The 21,747-nt window shown below is 33.4% G+C and overlaps 4 protein-coding genes across 4 annotated transcripts; 3 read left to right on the forward strand and 1 right to left on the reverse strand.

Annotated features, from left to right (window-relative positions):
- Window positions 1–1,827: 1,827 nt before the first annotated feature.
- LOC140060169 (JNK1/MAPK8-associated membrane protein-like) lies at window positions 1,828–6,280 on the forward strand. The gene is made up of 8 exons (XM_072106265.1): window positions 1,828–2,061; window positions 2,370–2,479; window positions 2,577–2,731; window positions 2,829–2,908; window positions 3,055–3,175; window positions 4,141–4,310; window positions 4,591–4,667; window positions 5,654–6,280. The coding sequence occupies exons 1-8, from the start codon at window positions 1,959–1,961 to the stop codon at window positions 5,858–5,860; spliced, it is 1,023 nt and encodes a 340-aa protein (XP_071962366.1). The 5' UTR covers window positions 1,828–1,958; the 3' UTR covers window positions 5,861–6,280.
- Window positions 6,281–7,371: 1,091 nt separating this feature from the next.
- Window positions 7,372–9,775, forward strand: LOC140060520 (uncharacterized). Its single transcript, XM_072106775.1, has 6 exons — window positions 7,372–7,539; window positions 7,707–7,873; window positions 8,083–8,167; window positions 8,494–8,670; window positions 8,975–9,120; window positions 9,547–9,775. The coding sequence occupies exons 1-6, from the start codon at window positions 7,431–7,433 to the stop codon at window positions 9,607–9,609; spliced, it is 747 nt and encodes a 248-aa protein (XP_071962876.1). The 5' UTR covers window positions 7,372–7,430; the 3' UTR covers window positions 9,610–9,775.
- Window positions 9,776–10,376: 601 nt separating this feature from the next.
- Window positions 10,377–15,876, reverse strand: LOC140060168 (5'-3' exonuclease PLD3-like). Its single transcript, XM_072106264.1, has 10 exons — window positions 15,802–15,876; window positions 15,334–15,469; window positions 14,893–15,092; window positions 14,539–14,725; window positions 13,986–14,243; window positions 12,825–13,025; window positions 12,424–12,575; window positions 12,026–12,188; window positions 11,844–11,937; window positions 10,377–11,030 (listed from the first exon to the last, which is right to left on the reverse strand). Exons 2-10 carry the CDS (start codon window positions 15,352–15,354, stop codon window positions 10,864–10,866), a joined length of 1,443 nt encoding a protein of 480 aa, XP_071962365.1. The 5' UTR covers window positions 15,355–15,469; window positions 15,802–15,876; the 3' UTR covers window positions 10,377–10,863.
- An 84-nt stretch (window positions 15,877–15,960) lies between these two features.
- On the forward strand, window positions 15,961–21,656 carry LOC140060756 (cathepsin L-like). The gene is made up of 11 exons (XM_072107096.1): window positions 15,961–16,188; window positions 16,651–16,758; window positions 16,902–17,048; window positions 17,345–17,420; window positions 17,943–18,056; window positions 18,351–18,587; window positions 18,748–18,828; window positions 19,056–19,175; window positions 19,326–19,481; window positions 19,640–19,698; window positions 21,045–21,656. The coding sequence occupies exons 1-11, from the start codon at window positions 16,000–16,002 to the stop codon at window positions 21,117–21,119; spliced, it is 1,362 nt and encodes a 453-aa protein (XP_071963197.1). The 5' UTR covers window positions 15,961–15,999; the 3' UTR covers window positions 21,120–21,656.
- Window positions 21,657–21,747: the final 91 nt, after the last annotated feature.

Consider the following 21,747-nt stretch of genomic DNA (forward strand, 5'->3'; position numbering starts at 1 on the left):
GAAAATTTTGACCTTGATTTTTATGTGTTTCAAGAGACAATACAAGTTTTTCTCGCACAGCTTGTGAAACACAATGAACAATGCAGTTTATTCTTTGTACAGTACTACTGTTGCTGATCACAATAGTACCAATATTGTCTTTTCTAGAATAAAAAGCAATTTTAGGCTTAATATTAGAAAGTTGTCCTTCAGTTGTGAAAGTGTACTCGTGGAATAGCCTAGCGGGAGAGTGGGGTTGGTTGAATCGGGGGCACGTTGAATCAGCCCTATTATTTGAGAAATTACAATGGTTGAACTATCTCGCATTGTTCTAAAAATCCAGCTAGGTTTATGCCTGTAAATAAATGTTAGGTTTTTGAAAGATTTTCGTTTTATTTATTTATCATGAATATTTTCCTGAAATCTATAGTAGGCCTAGCCTTACACATTATATTAGGGCAAAATATTATATGATTGCTTCTTGTAGAGCCACGTATTTGTAATTGTAAACTCAATATTAAATATAGAAATGTTCTTGTACAGAAAATAGAATTTTAAAATGGAAGAAATTGTTATTATTTGGGCCTATTGTATTTTTTTAAAATATTAAATAATTAACCCTCTTTCTTTCATTTTTACGGTTTAGCCTATAAAATAGTTATCAATTATTTAAAATATGCAATATAACAACGTATCTTTAATTATTAATATTATAATCATTCTATGAAATAAATAAAATTAAAAGGCTGGTGGCTACTTTCATTTAATATTATACTAGTCGCTTCAGTGCTACATATTTTCCATATTAATCCTAATTATTGTCGCCTCCTCTTGGTAAGTTGCTTCTAACTTCTAACTTCTAAATATGTTGTCTGATGTCTATATCATTCATTGTGTTGCCTAAAGGAATGTTAGGGCCAGTGGCCTATATTGAATACAAGAATGAACGAATGATTAACATATACTGTTAATTACAGCTTCACAAAATAAAAATATGATAAAAAATAGGTTCGACCTACACAAAGGCTGTGACGTGTGCAAAGAAGAAGAAGAAAAAAAAACTTTGCAACATTAATTAAAAGTTAAGAATGAATGATTGCCTATAATTAAATCTTGGTTCCCACTGCTAGTAGAGGCGCGCCGCGCAAGTGAGTTTACCAATCACAGGCGACAGTTCGCGGATTATCCTCCAATCATCGCGTCGTGTATGTGTGGTATGATATTACTTGCGTTGCGAGTTTTAAGCTCTATACGTAAAATTAGAAATACCACAGATACATAATAGCTCCTGCAAAATGAACTAAACTGGAATAACAATTAAAATACTTACATACATGGCGACTGCTAATACAAGCAATATTATATTACAATTGCAACCAAATCCCAAGCATTTAACTGGTTTGCTGCCATGATTATTAAACAGGATTTACAGTTTGTCGGATTCCGATGTCGAGCTGGTGGGTGAGGTACTGCTGAGCTTGTGGGTGAGGTCCTTCGTAAACATGCTTGACCAAACACACATACAGTATATACCTCGTGTTTAACCAATCATATAAGATCAATTCAATCAAATAATTAATTCATTAATTCGCCAGATATAAATGATCCCGTATCCCGCAGATATGAGTTTAAAGAACTATTATAAGCCTAGGCATATTATATTAATCTTAAAAATGAATCGAAATAGATATAAATATTATAAGTCCAAAAAGAGACCGAAAGTATTTATAGGCCTATTTATTTTTTCCATCTTGTTCATCCTACCACCTGGTATTGAGTGGAAAATGCAGTTTATAATTCTACTATACCGCCCTCATAATATTAGTTAGTATATCGATAGATCGGAACATGGAGCTAGCCTGATATATTGTTGTTATTTTGTCTGATTTTTTTTGGTTAAAAATGACCGTCATCTTTAATTATTGATAGTACATATTAAAGTGATTATTCCTATAAGAATCACTAGTTTAATTAGAAGCATGTTTGTATTACACAGAAAAGCGATGGTATTGTACATTCTGTTTGTTTTTAATCAGCCTGTTTCAAGTTTGTTCGACCCGATGATAGATCCATTTTCACCTAGTGAGTATTACGCGAGCCCCCCAACCTCTAGGCCTAGGAGGCGCGCCTTAGTAAGATGAGGCTGCTGGGTATGATTTAGCCATCGTCGTCAGAGCTAGACTAGAATATGATTTAGTGTAGAAGAGAAATAGTCTAGTAGGCCTAATTAATATGTCATTTTTTTCTCAATGTGAACAAAGACATACAATTATAGTCATCATAGTGTTGTTACTAAACTAAATGCAAGTAAGTAGTCTACTCTATACTCTACTACTAGACGATTGTGTTTCTGATTTCCTTAATATTATTAATATATTATTGATTTTTAGTTTCAGGTAATGAATTTTCAGCAGGCACTTGTCCTGGCCTTTATTGCGGACGAGTCTTATACAATGAAACGATGCCAGACAACTCCAATTGGACTTATACGGAGTGCCGGGTACTGACTATAATTATTCAGCAAAGTTTCTCTAAAGTAATCATCAAAAATTATATTTTAATAAATCATAAAATCAACTTTTTTTCCTTCATTGCAGGCTTGTCCAAAAGGTGAACGACCAGATGAGTACTCGATCTGCCAGTCATGCTTGGGTGATCCGGACTTGTACGCATGGCTGTACCTTGGCTTTATGTTCTTGATTACACTTGTACTTCATTTCTTTTTCATAGATCACTTTTCTAAGGAAGTCAAGTAAGCTATCTCTGGTCCATAGAAAGTAAAATTATGTAGTATAAATTAACACAAAACTGTACAAATAATTACTACACGCTATATTGTTTGTTTCTAGAGTTGTAATATTACACACATCTTCCTTCGTTGAGTGTGTTGCTGCTGCAATATTTACTTTACTGTCGGTTGAACCTGTAGGTAAGGCAATTTATTAACTTTATTAAAATTAAATATTACATTTTTAGTGTTAAGATTATTACCGATTAATGACTTAAATATTTCAACTTCTATCATTAATGTTGTATGTTAATGTAAAGATAACATGACATTCTTTATGTTTTTAGGTGATTTGAAAATTCAGTCATGTAAAGTGAACATGGTATCTGATTGGTACACCATGTTTTCCAATCCAACTCCTGACTACAAACACAAAATTCATTGTACACAAGAGGCCGTATATCCTTTGTAAGATTCACCTTTGAAATTTGATTAATTTAAAGCCCCATTCCCTACGTTTTTTAGATCTAATTTAAGATCACAAACTATATTTAATGTAAAAATAATACTATATGGTCTTATTGCGATAACTTTTTTCGTCTTTAAACGGTTAAAAATGTTAAAAATAAGTCGATTCTAATAATTATAGCGGCCCGCTATAAATCCCAAAATGCATTGCGCGCGGATTGATATTTTTGTTTTTCACCTGTAATTCGCCCACTTTTCGATCGATCGTGAGGCCAAAACAAATGGAAGACTCCTAACTTTTCAGCGAAAATACCGGGTTTTCCCCAATTTGTATCAACGGAAATAGAAAGACAATTAATGCAGCAACTATACAACGTCAGGCTAGGTATATAGCTAGCGTATGATGTTCGTACGTTACCGATGTTTACCAGCTAGGCCTACAAAACTTAGCCTAGCTAGGCTAGGCCTAAGACCGTCCACGAGAGGTCGATCGCCGCGAGCTACTTAGGTAGTGCATTGTTTTTCACTTTTTATCATAATTTACCATAAAACGTACATTTAAGACAAGGAATGACATGGTTTAATGTTTTTAAAGTGATATATATGTATTATTTTCCAAAAAACGTCCAAAATTGCAGGGAAGGGGTCTTTAAGCATTTGAGACCACTTTCTGTAGTAGTACAGTAGTATATTAAGCTCTTTTTCCACTATCAAACTAGTTTGACAAAAAAAATGTGGGATGTTCCCAAATATGGTAGTGATATGACATCAACATGTCCATATATGGGCACATCACATTTTTTGTCGCATAAAGTTTGATAGTGTAGACAGAGCTTTAGGAAATACTCAAAACTCTAGAGGGCATCCTTCTTGACAGTAATTCAGACTAACCATTAAAATCAATTTACATTTGTAAATGATTTAGCTCTAATTTTATTACACAGACTTTTTGTTTGTTTTTTTAGGTACAGTATGGTGTTCATATTCTTTGGCTATCAGTGGGTTTTGATGGTTTTGTTTCGACCTCTGTTATCTGTAAAACTGTGTAAAAACCAAGGTCGAAATTCAATATATGCCGCCCTCTATTTTCTGCCGATTCTTGTGGTAATTCATGCAGTGTTTGCTGGAATTATTTGTAAGTTCATGCTAAGTTCGCGCAAGTCAAAATGGTGAGGCTCACAAACCATACAATTGCTACAGCTGGGTTCAATGCACTTCTCGACCATTGTTCTTGTTGTAGAACATGTCAGGTCAAGTGTACACACTTGGCTTGCTATGTTTTCTCTTTTAAAAAACCCAGTTGATCTTTCGGAAGAGTATGGGTTACCCTGGTGTAATCATTATATAATATAATATTAACATTGTATTTACAATTTTATTGTATTATATTGATTTAAAATTTTCTTTTTTTTCAGATTATTCTTTCCCATTTGTGGTGATTGTCATTTCTCTGATCACAAGTACAATACACTTTCTTAAACAACAAGATTCTGTAAGATATTGGTTATGTTGTTCTTGGTGCATCATTGTCACTATACTTCAATATCATTATCATCATCATTGTTATCATTATCATCTCCATCATCATTGTTATCATTATCATCATCATCATTGTTATCATTATCATCCTCATTGTTATCATTATCATCATCATTGTTATCATTACCATCATCATCATTGTTATTATTACCATCATCATTGTTATCATTATCATCCTCATTGTTATCATTACCATCATCATCATTGTTATTATTACCATCATCATTGTTATCATTATCATCCTCATTGTTATCATTATCATCATCATTGTTATCATTACCATCATCATCATTGTTATTATTACCATCATCATTGTTATCATTGTTATTATATCATCTTTATCATCATTGTTATCATTATCATCTTTATCATTGTTATCATTATCATCTTTATCATTGTTATCATTATCATCTTTATCATTGTTATCATTATCATCTTTATCATTGTTATCATTATCATTTTCATAATTGTTATCATTATCATCCTCATTGTTATCATTATCATCTTTATCATTGTTATCATTATCATTTTCATAATTGTTATCATTATCATCCTCATTGTTATCATTATCATCCTCATCATTGTTATCATCATCATTATTATCATTACCATCATCATCATCATCATGTTAATGTTGTTGTCTGTATGTTAATGTTGTCTGTATTCCTGGAAATTGAATAAATAAAAAAAAAAATAAATCATCATCATCATCATCATCATCATCATCATCATCATCATCATCATCATCATCGTCATCATCATCATCATTATTATTATCATCATCATTGTTATCATCATCATCATTGTTATCATTATCTTCATCATTATTGTTATCATTATCTTCATCATTATTGTTATTATTATCTTCATTATTGTTATCATCTTCATCATCAATACTCAATATTAATAGATAAATTATCAATCTCTTTTTTCTTTAAGCTGTGGCACATATTTCGTGGCAAGAGGAACATCATAATCCTGTTACTACATTGGTTGATTCACGCGTACGGAATCATATCATTCACAGAACTCCAGAATCTCAAAGTGCATCTTCCTCTTCTTATCCTCGTCATCGTTCCATCACTTTTTTTTGTACTCACATTCAAACTATCGGAACCCACTAGGATCCTGTCCTTCCAGCCATGAATAAAACAGTTTACTATGTTACATTTTATTCTCAGGGTGTAAAGGAATATTATTGGTAGAAATGCGGGAGTTTCATTTGGATCTGTTAAGGAATCTATTAATTCCAGTGGCGTAACGGCTATAAGCACTTACTGGATAATTGGGGCTTCAGCAGTGCCCATAGGAAAAAACAAGCATTCAAATATTTTTAAAAATGCTAAAAACAACCGAGGCTTCCCGGGGAGGGGGGAGAGGGCACGTACAGTTCTTAAACCAGAGGCCTTGGGTCTCTATGTGACGCCACTGATTAATTGCCATAGCCAGCACACTCATTTTAGGTAATAAGATATGTGTGCACTTCAGCAGCCCTCTTAACAATGTGAGGCAATGGTTGTAAATATTGTATATTTAATAAATAACATCATACTACAAGCTTGTGAATGTGTCTTTTGCGGGAAAAGATGGCGCTACCATGTAGATTTTGATTCGATTTAAAGACAATTATTAATGGTAAGACTTAATAATGATGCATGAGGAACCTCAATGGGGCTAATTCTGAAGTTGGAGGTTTTATGACAAGCTTTTTAGTCATTGACGTCATGAAATTGTTCATTAATTTTCATTCCATTTGCCGAATTTATTTGCGTGAAAAGAAAGCTTCAGCTAATTAATATGCATGCGTATTATACAAGCGCTTGTGAACGTTCTAGGGAGTCAAACCATGACCTTGGTGCACAGATAAGTGTCGAACATACTTTTTAATGTACAACGCGGTCATGTCAGCTATTCCTGGAATTACAATCATGTCATTAGGCCTATCTTTACCACTTGTGTGGGCGTGTCTATCACATACAGTTGCCATTCACACATGGTTGAATGATTCCCAAGCGTACGCGGATTACCCACACGTCTTAAAGACGCGTCAAACTAATATACCGTAAACTGAAGAGAGGAAACTTTTATAGTCTGTCTTAGTCGAGATTTCCCGCTTGAAACCACATGAGTACCATTGCAGAAAAAAAAACCCGGCAAGGAATCAACATGGAAACATTATGATGATAAGGGGAAATAATCTAGACATGATTATAGCACATGAATTGTTAATGTTCCCCACTTAAATTCCATATAATTATTTCAACTTTATTGATTAAAGTTTTAATTGCACATACCTTATTTGGAAGAATTAATAGATAATTCGGTGGATTGTTATGGTAGGCCTTCGTACACGTGGTAAATTGCCAAAAACAGCTCATGATTACCAAATTAATGTTAGTGAGAGATACTAAGAAAGCTTTTAAAACGCTAAATTATTTTAAATAAACAAATAAAATATTGCAAATTTAAAATTTGATTGGAGTTTTGCCTGGGTCACTCTTCTGAACTTCCGAACTTCTTTAATTCCTCCTCGACATTTCGAGGTCATCATTCGTAACAATTCTTTTGTTTTTTACTTCATCCACGTCTGCTAAATCGATTATCGAGATAATAATGACAGGAACTGTAAAAACTCCATCGTCGCACAATTGTCGTGTTTCTCTGTGTCTGATAAGACGACCAGTACTTTAGGTTCGGCAGTCTGTGAGCCATCATCATGAATGCAAAACTGTGCGCGTTGTTTTTTACCGTCTGCCTGGTGTACGTGGTGTCCGCGCGAGAAGCGAACCGGTGCTGTTTCCCCAAGAGGTACAGGATTGATTATGGTAACGTTAAAATTTATTTTTATCGAATTTCTTTTTTTTATTGGAAACTTTATTGTTGTTTAAAACCGTAATTTATTTACTTGTGTGATAACGTAAACGATAACTATGAAAAATTTCAACAATACCATCGTAGATAATATTTAGAATGGGTACGTTTCTCTCTTTAGATTTAGATACCGTATTTACAATGGAAAATGGCTTTTTGGGTTACTACCCAACCAACTTCAGCATCACGTTCGACTTCACCAAGCCACGGTCCTTGTTCACAACTGGTAGGTTCGACGTGGAAACTGGATCTACAACTTATACAAATCGCATACGTCATTATTCTAAGGTCAGAACCTAAATAGCTCATTGGCCACTACGCACAGTAGAGACGCGCGCGTTCAAACGATGATATCAACGGTATGGGGTTGTACGCGCGCGTAAATAATGTGCCTCCTCTTTCGAAGAGTCACTGACAGTTCGTTAATATTATCTTTTTTTTGATACGACTTCTTTGTTAAATAAATTAATGAATTCATTCTACATTATTTTAAAAAGAAATTGGAGTGGATATTCAGTGACAGCTCTCCAAATTGTACTTTACGAGAACTGACAGCACCAGATCCACTAAAATGCATTCCAGGTTTGTAGTCTATCTTATTATATCTTAACAAGTACGTTGAAACCTCGGAGCTGGCATTGGGCGTGGTTAGTGTGAGGGACCCTAACCCTAAACCACCACATTATGGCATCAATTATTCCCTAATTCGAGTAATGTAATAAATAATAGTAAGCCTAAAGCTTTGTCGATCCCCAATATGAGGACGTAAATAAAGTCTGTAAACGCAACGCAATTAATTTGACCAATCACGACGAGATGGATCTTCTAAACTGTCGCCTGTGATTGGTCAACTCATTACTTGTGTCCATGGTGGGAACCAAACTTTTAACAAACTTTTGTAATTGTAGACACTGCGGAACTTATACAAGAATACCACATGATGGAGAACATTGAGATGGCAGACTGGGAGATTCAGTTAAATAGATCAGGGATTATCGGTGAACAGACATTGTCAGTTACTAAAGAAGGTTGTTTGCCCGTCTCAGAAATGTTCCATCTCATTAATTTTAACGTACCGCAACCGGGTGAGTGTTATATGAATCCGATTTCAATGTATTATTGATTTTTGGTCAGTGTTTCGCTCTACTCAGACCAATTACACCGGCCGACATTAGGTAGTAGTAAGCACCTCTATGGTCAAAACTATTATCATGTTGTCGAGAACTCTCATGGCATAGACCTACATTTTAAAAATCTGTGAATAATGGTATAGTTTGACATCACCACCTTTATGCATCATCGTCATCGTCATCAGCATCCTTAATTATAACATTTTAAATCAAATTTCTCTACTTAACTTAACTAAGAAACACAATCTACTTTCTTTAGCCCCCTTTTTCCAAATCGGAAAATACAAGAATTTTCAGAAGATATCACAGTCGCGTACAAATAAGGACTTTAAGTTGCCCAAGAATTGTCCGAAAGAGCTTGCATCGACACTGAGAAAACGAAGTATTGACGACGACCAAGAAAAGGTATGTTAATTATCTTAAATTTAGTTCACCCACTGTTGGACGGATGTGCAACGTACGGTAAGTGATTTGACCAATCACAAGTGATTACTGAATTTATTGGTCAACTAGTCGATTACGTTGCGTCCACGTACGTCTTTGCGTTGCGCTATACGAACTTTCTCGACCTGTTTTGTGAAGTTTTGTACTATAAGTTGAGAACACTTCATCCAAACCAGCCTCTCATTAAGGCGTCCTATGAAATAATCTATAGTAGGCCTAGGCCATATTTACCAGCAATTTCTTATCTTATAGTTTTAGTGAAAACCACTCAATTTTGAGTTAATGCTGAGCATTGCTGGATTGAGCCGGTATAGTGTAGAGGCTGAGTGACCTAAGTAAAAAACTGAGATCGATGTTAATTAATGAACACGTGACTTTTGTTTTTAGGAAATCGATATTGAGAAAGAAATGGAAGAATTTATGATGATGCAGCCGCTCGCAAACTGGTAGTGACGTCATTGTGGAGCACCACACGTATTTGGAATATTTCTATATAACACGTTTTAATTTTAAACTCTTAAGTTATAGGACCATTTTATTTACATTCATCTTGAATCATTTAAACTCTGTAAATTATGATATATACACAAAACAATAAAGTTAAAAACAGTTAAAATTATGATTTCTATTTTTTAACGCGCGCGCATGCCAAAATCGTCTGGTGACTTACAGGCCATCTAGAATGAAACTAAAAACTCCGAAATAGTCTTCTATACGATAAGGTCAGTTTACTTAACGGTAAGCGGAAAACCGCATAGCCTTTGCCACGTAGAATCTATCCTGAGCGCAAACCGCCCCTCCCGCTACGTGTTGTGTGTAAATGGTTGTGTCTGAACGGTTTGATTGTGGTACTTCCCGCTCTTCGTTTCACTGTCTTCATATAGTATGGGTTTCTCAAAGGAGAGGTACTCTACTGGACAATTGAGTGCTCTGTGTACGATACAGGACACCGGAAACTGTATTTCTGTGCTACTCAGGCTTAAGCCTTACTTCCTTAGATGGTCAAGTAGCCTCCAGTAAATTGTTGACAAAATATTATATTACATTATTATTCGTTTGTGAATGCAGCCCGCAGCCTTACGCATATTTTATTGAGACAAAATTTTCGGTCCGTACGTTGGCCCTTTTCTTTTTTTCAGGACTTTTTTAAAACAGTCAACAATATTAGCAAAACATTAATTGGAGCCATACTTATAAACAAATAATCATATCAATTTTATTCATTTACTAGCATATAACATATAATATATAACTTCAGTACTGTTGTAATTAAAGTACAGCTAAGAGAAGAAATTAGACAACAAATTTACTACACTACTCGTAGATTAAAATATCAGATTATGCAATGAACAAATGAACACTATACATTACCCTGGATATACCACCATGTTTCCTCCATATACCACCAACTGTCAATCAACACACGTGACAGTGTTATATCAGTGTGCAGCAAATTATGTGATAAGCTAGCTATGCTAAAACAGCACCTTAAAAGGTAGCTCCGGGCATAAAATTCCAATATGTATATTATGAGATATAAACCTTTGAAACATTACAAAAAAAGTCCTATAGCAACATTTTTTTAATAAAAAGGATTATTTAACGATGTTTTTTCTGCTTTTCTTTATCAGAAAATAAGTGGGGTTATTATCAATGTTGATGCAAAGATTAAAATTTTTTTTAAAACCCAGAGCTCCCCTTTAACTAAATGGAGAGTTCTTCGGCATATTTAGATTCCCAGTCTCGATTAAATACGTCACGTAATTGATCCTGAAGACTGTTGGAATCATTTGAGGTTGAGTGAGTGTTGTTAACAATTAGTCCTACACCACCAGTCAACGTGAAGTAGCTCCCATCCCAGTTTGAAGTACCTATTAATCATCACAACACAAATCAATGCATAATAATCACAGTTAATTAAATTATTACTCAACAGTCACATAATCAAATTTAATTAACAAGATTAATCATTGAAAATGACAATCAATAATACTTAGTTTAATAATCAACATTTTAAATGATAATATTGAATTTCTGGAAAAAGATGATAAGCTGATGATGAGTTGAATGGGTTAATTGTAATGGTCAAAGGTAACAACTTAGAAAAATGAAATATCAGGAAAGAACTTAAAATCACTCAAAAAGTTGGGAAACTATCGGGAGACTTGGGAAATTATCAGGAGACTTGGGAAACTATCGGGAGACTTGGGAAACTATCGGGAGACTTAGGAAACTATCGGGAGACTTGGGAAACTATCGGGAGACTTGGGAAACTATCGGGAGACTTGGGAAACTATCGGGAGACTTAGGAAACTATCAGGAGACTTGGGAAACTATCGGGAGAGTTGGGAAATTATCTGGAGACTTGGGAAACTATCGGGAGACTTGGGAAACTATCGGGAGACTTAGGAAACTATCGGGAGACTTGGGAAACTATCGGGAGACTTAGGAAACTATCGGGAGAGTTGGGAAATTATCTGGAGACTTGGGAAACTATCGGGAGACTTGGGAAACTATCGGGAGACTTAGGAAACTATCGGGAGACTTGGGAAACTATCGGGAAACTTGGGAAACTATCGGGAGACTTAGGAAACTATCGGGAGACTTGGGAAACTATCGGGAGACTTGGGAAACTTGGGAAACTATCGGGAGGTCTTCATTAAACATAGACTGTTAAAACTCACCAATATAAGCCGCATTGTCTGTCACCATATATTTATTATGGTTGACCCTTGAATATGGAATATACCTTTGATCGTCAGGAACTCTGAACAATTTCTAATGGCAAAGAATTGAATTCATTAGAACACTAAATGTAAAATCTTGTAGTATTTCTATACCATGCCTAACCTGCTAGGATACTCACAACATCAACTTTGTTTTCACCAATTTCATTTATGACTTTAAATGACCGCAGGTAAGGAAGCATTTTGCTGGAAGTATGGTTCCATATGCTGCCTAGAATTTGAACTTCAACCCCACGCTCTATCGCTGCTTTTCTAAGACGATCATCAATCACTGGCCAAAACCTAAAAAAAACCAAAAAAAACAACAAAATGAAATAAAAAAATTAAATTAAAAAAAAGTACTTGTAAGAAACATTTTCTCTGTAAAGAATAATTAATAAAATGGCTGGCAAATATAAAATATTGAATTCCTATTTTAATTGTATTCATTGTAATTTACACGAGTTTCTGCAAAAAAGAAATATTTTTGTAGAAATTTGGTTGGTCACTTAATTAATTAACACAAAAAGGAACATACAACTGCTCTGCTTCTCCTCTCCTATATTCTGGGATAATTGGCAAGTAGTCCATGACAGCCACCTTGATAAATGTCTTTGCTCTGTCAATCACATGAAGAATGGCATCAATGTCCGACACCCTTCCTTTGGGGCAAAACGAAGGAGGGGAACTCTATAAAAAAAAACACGAAAGAACAATTTTGAAAGAGGTTTACTACACAAATTAGTGTTAAAATTGCTCCATAGTATGAATGAACTACTATATGGTTGTTTTGTTTCTGTTTTTGTTTGCATTGATATGGATATAATAAAACGGGATCTCCTCTCCTATATTCTGGGATATTTGGCAAGTAATCCATGATTAGTTTCATTTAAATAACTTGATATATAATGAAACTAGTGAAAGGTGACTGAAACTTACCGAGAGAACTACCCTTGCATTAGTGTTATTAAAAGGGACAGGCATTGTGTTGTTAAAGTTATAGTCCGTATTGAGATCTTGTGGCCAACTTGACGGTACATAGGCATCCTTTTCACCAAGTTTCCAATACACTTCAAATATTTTAGCCATGTCTTGAGCAAGACAACTGCAATTGTAAACTGCTGCTCCTAGTTCTTTTACCTAAGTATTCATAAGAAATAAAAAGTAACAATGAAAGATAATCAAAAGGAAAATTACTGGGAAAAAGAAGACAATGCTGTGTGTATCAGTGGTTGGATCACAATGAAGATAAAAGTTAAAGATGTATTGTCCCTTTGACTAATCCCCAAAAAATAAAAAATAAAAGATTTCGAAAAAAGGTGGGTCATTTTGAAGTATCATAATAGTTATTAACTATCACCAAAAATTTGTCGAAAAAAAAATCATTTAACTAAAATACAGACGTTTTTTTGTTTAAAAAATAACTTTGACTTCCAGTCAAAGTTTTCCATCAAAACATATCCCATAATGAAACGCGCTTGTTTCGCTACTCTGTATGCATATTTCATAAAACTTCTTTACGATCTGTGTGAAAATACCTTCTCAACTGTGACAAGTTGTAAATAATCCTAATTAGCATATGCATAATGCATACTCGTGGTTTGAAATCTTTGTTTACTTTCACTCGCGACGATTTTCCAGACGAAATGTTATCAAACTAATTTAGCTGTTATTTACGTACTTGTTGTTTTTGGCTAGAATTTTCGACTTAAAGTGAATAACTTTAATATTACTTTGATATGGCCAATTTAAATTTAGAATATTTTGACCTTCATTTTTTTGTGTTTCAAGGGACAATACATCATTAAACAAAAGGCTAAAATAAAATCCAGAATATCCGAATAAGAAATTGCAGAGCTTCCAGGTAGCACTAACCATTTCTTCAGTTAACAATGAAAATATAAATAATAATAAATACAACTGTTACCTGAGCTACTATACCTTTAATATTTCATTTGTTTATTATTTTTATTTAGTCTGGTGGCCATGACTTAAAGTTTGCCTCCAAACTCTATTTTGGCCTTCTGTGTAATTTTAATATTTTAAATTGTAAATGTTATGTGTTCGTGTGCAGAGAAACAATAAAAACAAACAATTAACCTCTGCAAGAGAACGAAAATCAATATTTGCACTTCCAACATAGAAATGTGTATCGTCAACAAGCAGCATTTTGGTGTGCAAGATGCCTCCGTTCATTAGCCTGGAAAAGTTCAATGACCTAGCTTCCACGGCTTTTGCTTTCACAAGATCTAAGACATCCCAATCTGGAAATTTAGTAGATGGCATGTTGTATGCAATACGGATGTCAATGTTTCTGGTCGTACCAGCTTTCAACAGCTCCTTATAGATTGTTTCTCCCTAAGAAAAAAATATATTACTGTTAGAATCTGGCATAAACAATCCTTCTTAAGCTCTGTTTACACTATCAAACTAGTTTGACAAAAAAAGTGTAACCAAATATGGTAGTGATATGCCAAAATATGGTGTAGTGATATGGCATAATCATGTCCATATATGGGACATCACATTTTCTTGTCCCAAGTTTGATAGTGTAGACAGAGCTATATTGATTACTAATATAATTGTGTTGTTTTCACTTTTAATCTGACAAAAACATAACATAAACAACTGTGACAAAATAATTCTATTGTACATCAACTGTAGAGGGAGACTCAGTGACGTTGACATCTTGAGCACGTAACGTCCAATAAAATGAAGCAACATCTATTTTGGTTTTAGCAGACTGTATCAAGTTCATCCAAGTATTGAAAGTGGATACGTGGGATGGAGCGCCCTCAGCGTATGTCAGATTCTTAGGAATGCTTTCCACAAGCACAACTCTAAACAAAAAAATAATTAAGATAAACATTATTCCAAGGGAACTATTAAATCTATAATAATGGCATAGTTAAAGGTAGCATATAGTTTTGACTGGATGGACCACCCTCGTAAAATATTGAATATTGAAATAAGAATGTTTAATTTGCATATATGTAAATTAGTTCACCTGCATTCACTGGTACATACAGTATCTTCTGTCGACGGCTTGTTGTTTAGAAAAGGAAGCACAAACAGATAACATATACCAAACAGTGAAAACATTAGAATAACTATTTGTACAACAATCAGAAGTGAGAGTTTCTTCTTTGGTATTTTAAGTTCTTCCTCATACTGTGTTAAGAGAGGCGTGTTCATTTCATTCAGTTTCTGAAAAATAAAAGACTCAATTTGTTGTCAACAACTTTCTTAAGATGAACATAACACTGTATGAGGTAATAACAACTTCTTTAATTACAACTTTAACTTCCTGTATTCATAAGGAAATGATATTAATATCTAACAATGGACCCAAACAAAGACCAACAGTTAGACCCCAATTATTACATCGTAAACTTGGATATTAAATATTATATATAGAATGTTTACACATCAAAAGAGTTGTTAGTACCTGATTATTTTTATCACACATTCTGATGCTATTACTGTACTTATAAAACCTTGGTTTCAAGCTATGTGTTTATATGATTTGTTGATGCTCTAGTCTAATCAATTGGTTTTGAATCTTGTCATTATACTTGGACAATCTATAATGGAACATAAATGGAACATAATTATTAATAGCAAGTAGGCCTACATAGGCCTACTGGCTGTAGTGTAGGCACTGGAGTAGGCAAACTGCATAAAAAAAACCATGGAGTAAACTCCATGAAAAAATCAAGGAAAGTGAAACCTATACAATTCTACTTAGTCTTGTTAGACTTAGAGTAAAATCTAGATGTTGTTTGGTAGGCCTATTATATAATAATAGGGCCTTTAAATCCATTACAGAGCTTTCGGGCAGCACTAGCCCTTCCTTAGTTAATATAAAATATACATTAAAATAAGAAAATGAATTTCTTGCAAAAGAGGAACTTACCTTGTTTTGTGTTAGTGTTCAAATATTTATTTTTTATCATGGGATAATTTTCATTGTGCTATGCTCATTCAAGCGTGAAAACTGACCTGAACAATTAAATCGAGTCTGTGATTGGTCAGTCATTTTAACAATAAACAACAAAAGCAACTGTCACATGTCATAACGTAGCAGCGAACAACTGCGTAACAAAAATTCGTCATGTTGTCGGAAATTGCATTGATTTGTTTCCTAATTTCAGGAATAAATGCTATTGCTGAGCCCACCAAAATAGATCCAAACTCGGACGAAGCCCTTGATATTGCTTCTGTTGCCATAACCGACATCAATCGACGCAGTAATTCTTTGTACAAAACCAAAGTCGTAGAAGTGAACAGTATCCAAAAACAGGTACGGGCCTTCCTCTCCTACCTCTAACTAACAGTCAGTCGAGTAGACAGTCCAGCAAGCACAGAAGGCGCGCCTTTGTTATTGTCTTACTGGCTAGCCTAGGCCTAACTGATATTATTAATATGTGGCTTGCATAATATGTGACCAATTTGAAAGGCGACCGATTTAAATAAATAACCTTTTTTTGTATGAGTAGGAGGGTAAGCCTAGAATGATAAAATAATAGTAATAATAATAATACTACTTATAGCGCGTAGCTAGGCCTACTACGAATACCCCTACTACTAGCTAGGCTAGCTAGACGTAACTCATACTATTAGATTACTACTAGGCTTTCTAAGTATTATTATTATTTTTTTATTTAAGACCTGCCTGATTGGTTAAGCCTAGCTAGTACTAGGCTAGGCCTAGTACCTTTGTAGGCTAGAGAAAATACAAATATCACAATAATTTCTTTTTTAGCTCGTTTCTGGATGGATCTACAAAGTCAATTTCCTAACTGCGGTGACACTCTGCAAAGTGAATGATGTGGCAAAACCAGAAGATTGTGAAATCAACCCGAAGGGAAGGGTAAGTCAAGTTGCTTAATATTGGCCTATGATTTTAGCATTTAATGCAATGACAGTACAAATGAGCTAAAAAATCAAAGTATTTTAATAAAAATAAAATTTAAAAAATTTAATTTTTTAGCTATATAATTATTTTTTTTACAGAGGGAACAATGCAGTGCGACAGTGTGGGTAAAAGCATGGCTAAATTACAAAGAGGTGACGGAACCTGCTAAGTGTAGCCCTGCACCAGCTGACGACAAACCTAAGAAGGTTTTACATGTACCACTCATGAAGGATACTGAAGAGAAGGTAATGCTTTTAAACTTTAAAAATAATGTAATGGGAAGACCCCAGATGTTTAAAGATATATTTTCCCCCTAAACAAATTTTGATTAAATTTAACTGTTTCCTTTGTCTTTTTATAAGTGAAATAATTGTTTTGTTGATTTGTTTTTCCCACAGAAGTGAATCACTTTATTAAAACTGCAAAATGGCCTATTTAAAGTCTGATTTTATTAACCTTTATTTTTCAGGTTTTTTGGGACAATATATCAATCATGAAAAAAATGATTATGTTTTCATGCCTAACTATTTTCTTTCAACAGGTTGATCTGTCATACATGGATGACTTTATGAAGTGGCTTGAGAAATACAGCAAAGACTATGCAGCAGAACCTGATAGTACGTTATAATGATCACCTTACCTTTGTTGCCAAACTCGCTATTGTTTCCTTTAATTCATTAATTCATTCTTTTATTTCAGAATATCTGGTCCATAGAAATATAAATTAAATATAAAGAAACTGTACTGACTAATTACTTCAAGCCGACGCCCTCTCATCTCAGGATGAGCATCTATAACTTATAAAGCCGACGCCCTCTCATCTCAGGATGAGCATCTATGACTTATAAGATGTCTATAATCGTTGAAACACAACAAATCAAGCCATATGTAGATTTTCATACAAATTTAAATTATTAAAATTACAATTTTATTTTACAAAAAAATGATAAAACTTTTTCATATTACTGTAATTAACAATATTTTCCCGAGCATATAAATGTATTACTCAGAAGACAATTGTAGCATAATAACTGATATATTGAGGGCAGCATTCTTGGAAACACATCATGTACCACAAACATTTATCAAATGTATTTCATCAATTATGCATGGTTTTTTTTGATCTTTTACTTTTTTAGTGGTAAGATACCGTTACAAAATTTTTGCCAAGAACATGAAAAAAATTGAAGAATATCAGAAAAATGAGCAAGGAACGGCAATTTATGGTCCGACTAAGTTTGCTGATTTGACAGGTAATTAGTTGAATTATGTTGATGTCATATTGTTTGTTCTTTCTATTTTACTGATTGTAAATATATTTTGATTAGAATAAAGCTGTGTCTACACTATCAAACTTTATGTGAAAAAAAAATGTGATGTGCCCATATATGGACACGATATCACTACCCTATTTGGACACATCACACCTTTTTTTGTCAAACTAGAAAGAAATGATATATTATTATAAAAAAAGACAACAAACACGGTATAATAAGTTGCAATAAAAACAACAAAATGACCTACAATACTAGTCTAAATATTCACAGATGAGGAGTTCAAGCAGTATCTGTCAGGTGAGATGAAGCCGTCTGGCAAGCCCATGAAACAAGCCACCATTCCAAACACTGAGGCACCCGATGCTTTTGATTGGCGCGACCATGGTGCCGTCAGCGAAGTGAAAAATCAAGGCATGTGTGGATCTTGCTGGGCATTTTCGACGACGGGGAACATCGAAGGACAGTGGGCTATTAATAAGAAGAAGCTTATCTCACTATCTGAACAAGGTATGTCAATTTATTCGACTACTTTACTGTCTACCTAATATTGGTATGTTTGTCATTAGCTGTGAATGACGGGTATGCTAAACTTATTTTAGTACCAACTTTGTGCGAGCTCCTTAGCTTCTGCAGATTTGATTAAATAAATGATGTTTCTCTTTGTCAGAACTTGTTGACTGTGATAAGGTAGATGAAGGGTGTAATGGTGGCCTGCCCAGTCAAGCGTATGAAGCAATCATCAAGTTAGGTGAGTCGTTTACTTACATATAAAATATAGGGTTGGTGACCCCCACGAAAAAGAAAAAAATATATATAATCCGGATTCTGGCCTACAGCAAAGAATCCTTTATAACACTGTTTAATCACTAGCTACTAATAATAAGAATATCTGTTAACTTTATGACGTTTCTGATATGTGTATTATTACTTCCTTATTTGCATAATATTTAAATGTAACTTATGTGCGATATTCAGGTGGCCTGATGACTGAGAAAGGATACCCATATAAGGGCAGAGGAGCCGACTGTACGTTTGTCAAATCTCAAGCGCAAGTGTACATCAATAGCTCTGTGAATATCTCAAAAGATGAGGGAGGTAAGATTCTTAACAAATTCATCGGTAAAACTTTTCATATTAAATATTTGACATCTAAATGTTTTGCAGTATTGTGATTAAAAAATATAAGAGTGATTTGTTGAAGTATTATTTTTAAAGCACATGCTATTCTTTGTTTTTAAAATTAAGATATGGCTAAGTGGCTTGCTAAGAATGGACCAATCTCTATTGGTATCAATGCCAATATGATGCAGTTCTACTTTGGTGGAATCGCTCACCCATACAAGTTCTTTTGCAATCCAAATAAACTGGATCACGGTGTTTTGATTGTTGGCTATGGTGTCAGTAAGTGTTCACATATTTTATTGATGTATTATATTTCCAGTTAAATATTAATAATCAGTGGTGCATAAATTGTAAAAAAAACATGCATTTTGTAGATTTCTGCCTCTGTTTTAAAAAATAGGTATGTTATTATTATTTGTAACATTTTTATCTTTTAGAAAATGACAAACCTTATTGGATTGTGAAGAACAGCTGGGGTGCGGATTGGGGTGAAAAGGTAAGTTCATTTTAATAGAACTTTAAAAGTGCTAATATTAAAAATCTGTTGCGTTTCCCTTAAACACCTTCCAGACGTCTGACATGCTTCCAGACGTCTGACCAGCTTCCATGCGTCTGACCGGTTTCCAGACGTCTGACCTGCTTTCAGACGTCTGACCTGTTTCAAATGTCTGACATGCTCACTGACTGCCATACTTATCTGCAATGCATGTATTAAATAAATTTTGATTTAAGTCCTTTCAAACTGCTGCTATCATTGTGTGTTTCTTAGTGTTTTTGTTGTAAAATGTTCACGGAAATAAATAGTGTGATGTCAACTCTTCCAAAACCATGATTTTATAAAAATAGATTTCTATTTTATACATCTATTCTAAAATTAGCATTAGCTAATGACCCTCACTAAGGTCATTGCTGTTATCTAACATACATCTAATTGACATCTTATTCAATCAATGTAATCAAGAAATGTAACAGTATTTTGAAGGAAATTTATTGATGATATTTATTTTGATTTAAGTCCTTTCAAACTGCTGCTATCATTATGTGTTTCTTAGTGTTTTTGTTTTAAAACTTTCACGGAAATAAATTGTGTGATGTCAACTCTTCCAAAACCATGATTTTATAAAAATAGATTTCTATTTTATACATCTATTCTAAAATTAGCATTAGCTAATGACCCTCACTAAGGTCATTGCTGTTATCTAACATACTTCTAATTGACATCTTATTCAATCAATGTAATCAAGAAATGTAACAGTATTTTGAAGGAAATTTATTGATGATAGTGAATCTTAAGGAATATTCTTTTTAATTCGACTCCTGAACGCTGTATAAAAGAGAAATAAGTGAACTGTGAGGAATTTTAAGAAATATTAGAAAATGGAATAAACAGAAAATATTTGTTAAAATTTTGACTCATTAAAACTCCATACGCGAACCCATGTTTTAATGGTTTTCAGCTCAAGTGTAAGTATGACAAGTCATCTTTGCCAAAATATGTTTTTTTTTCTTTAAAATACAAAGTCAAATAGTCTAGAATCCATACTAATTTATTCTGAAAACCATATTTTCATGAAAATCAATTTGTTTTTATGAGAGTTGATTGTAGTACAATAATATACTTATTTAATACAATCAATCGTTCTAATTAAAAGCTGTCTACACTATCTAACTAGTTTAACAAAAAAAGTGTGATGTGCCCAAATATGGTAGTGATATGACGTCATTTTGTCCATATATGAGTACATCACATTTTGTCGTCACACATAAAGTTTGATAGTGTAAACAGAGCTTTAGAAAGATAACATGAAAATGAATGGTTTAAATATATTTATATCCATATAGGGTTACTACTTGGTTTACCGTGGCGACAGTGTTTGTGGTCTAAACCAAATGTGTACATCTGCAGTGGTTCAATAACACTCTACAGATCTCCTCTGAAATACAAAATAATATCTACTCAAGAGTATCATTTTAAATTTTAACTTGTAAAATGTTCTTTGGACACATTTTAAATTATTAGATCTAATTATAAATATATCAAAATTTTAAGGTAAACAATAACAGGTTTTTAAAAATAAATTGTTAAATAATAAGGAATATAATGATAATACAATAATAATATACTTTTATATGAATTTTGAAAGTATTTAGTATTTTAAATTTTAAAACGTTTTTTTGGACACATTTTATCTATTATTTAAGTAGGTATGAGATCTAATTATAAAGATACAAACATATTAAGGTAAACAATAACAGGTTTTTTAAAAATAAAAGATTAAATATTAACGAATAATATAATACAATAATAATAATTCTTAAATATATGAATTTTGAAATAGCAATAGGATCAATATTTTTATGAAGAGTAAATATTAGATGAAAAGATTTTATACATTTAAATTACAGTATTGTGAATAATTGATATTTGTAAGTAAAATGTTATCAACTGGATAATAATATTGTTTTATGTTTTTTATTGGTAGTATTTAGTGGTCTCTAGGTCCATTCATTGTTTCTATTTGATGTCGAACACGTTTATCACACA

The sequence above is a fragment of the Antedon mediterranea genome, chromosome 10, assembly GCF_964355755.1.
Source record: "Antedon mediterranea chromosome 10, ecAntMedi1.1, whole genome shotgun sequence".
NCBI classification, from domain to species: domain Eukaryota; kingdom Metazoa; phylum Echinodermata; class Crinoidea; order Comatulida; family Antedonidae; genus Antedon; species Antedon mediterranea.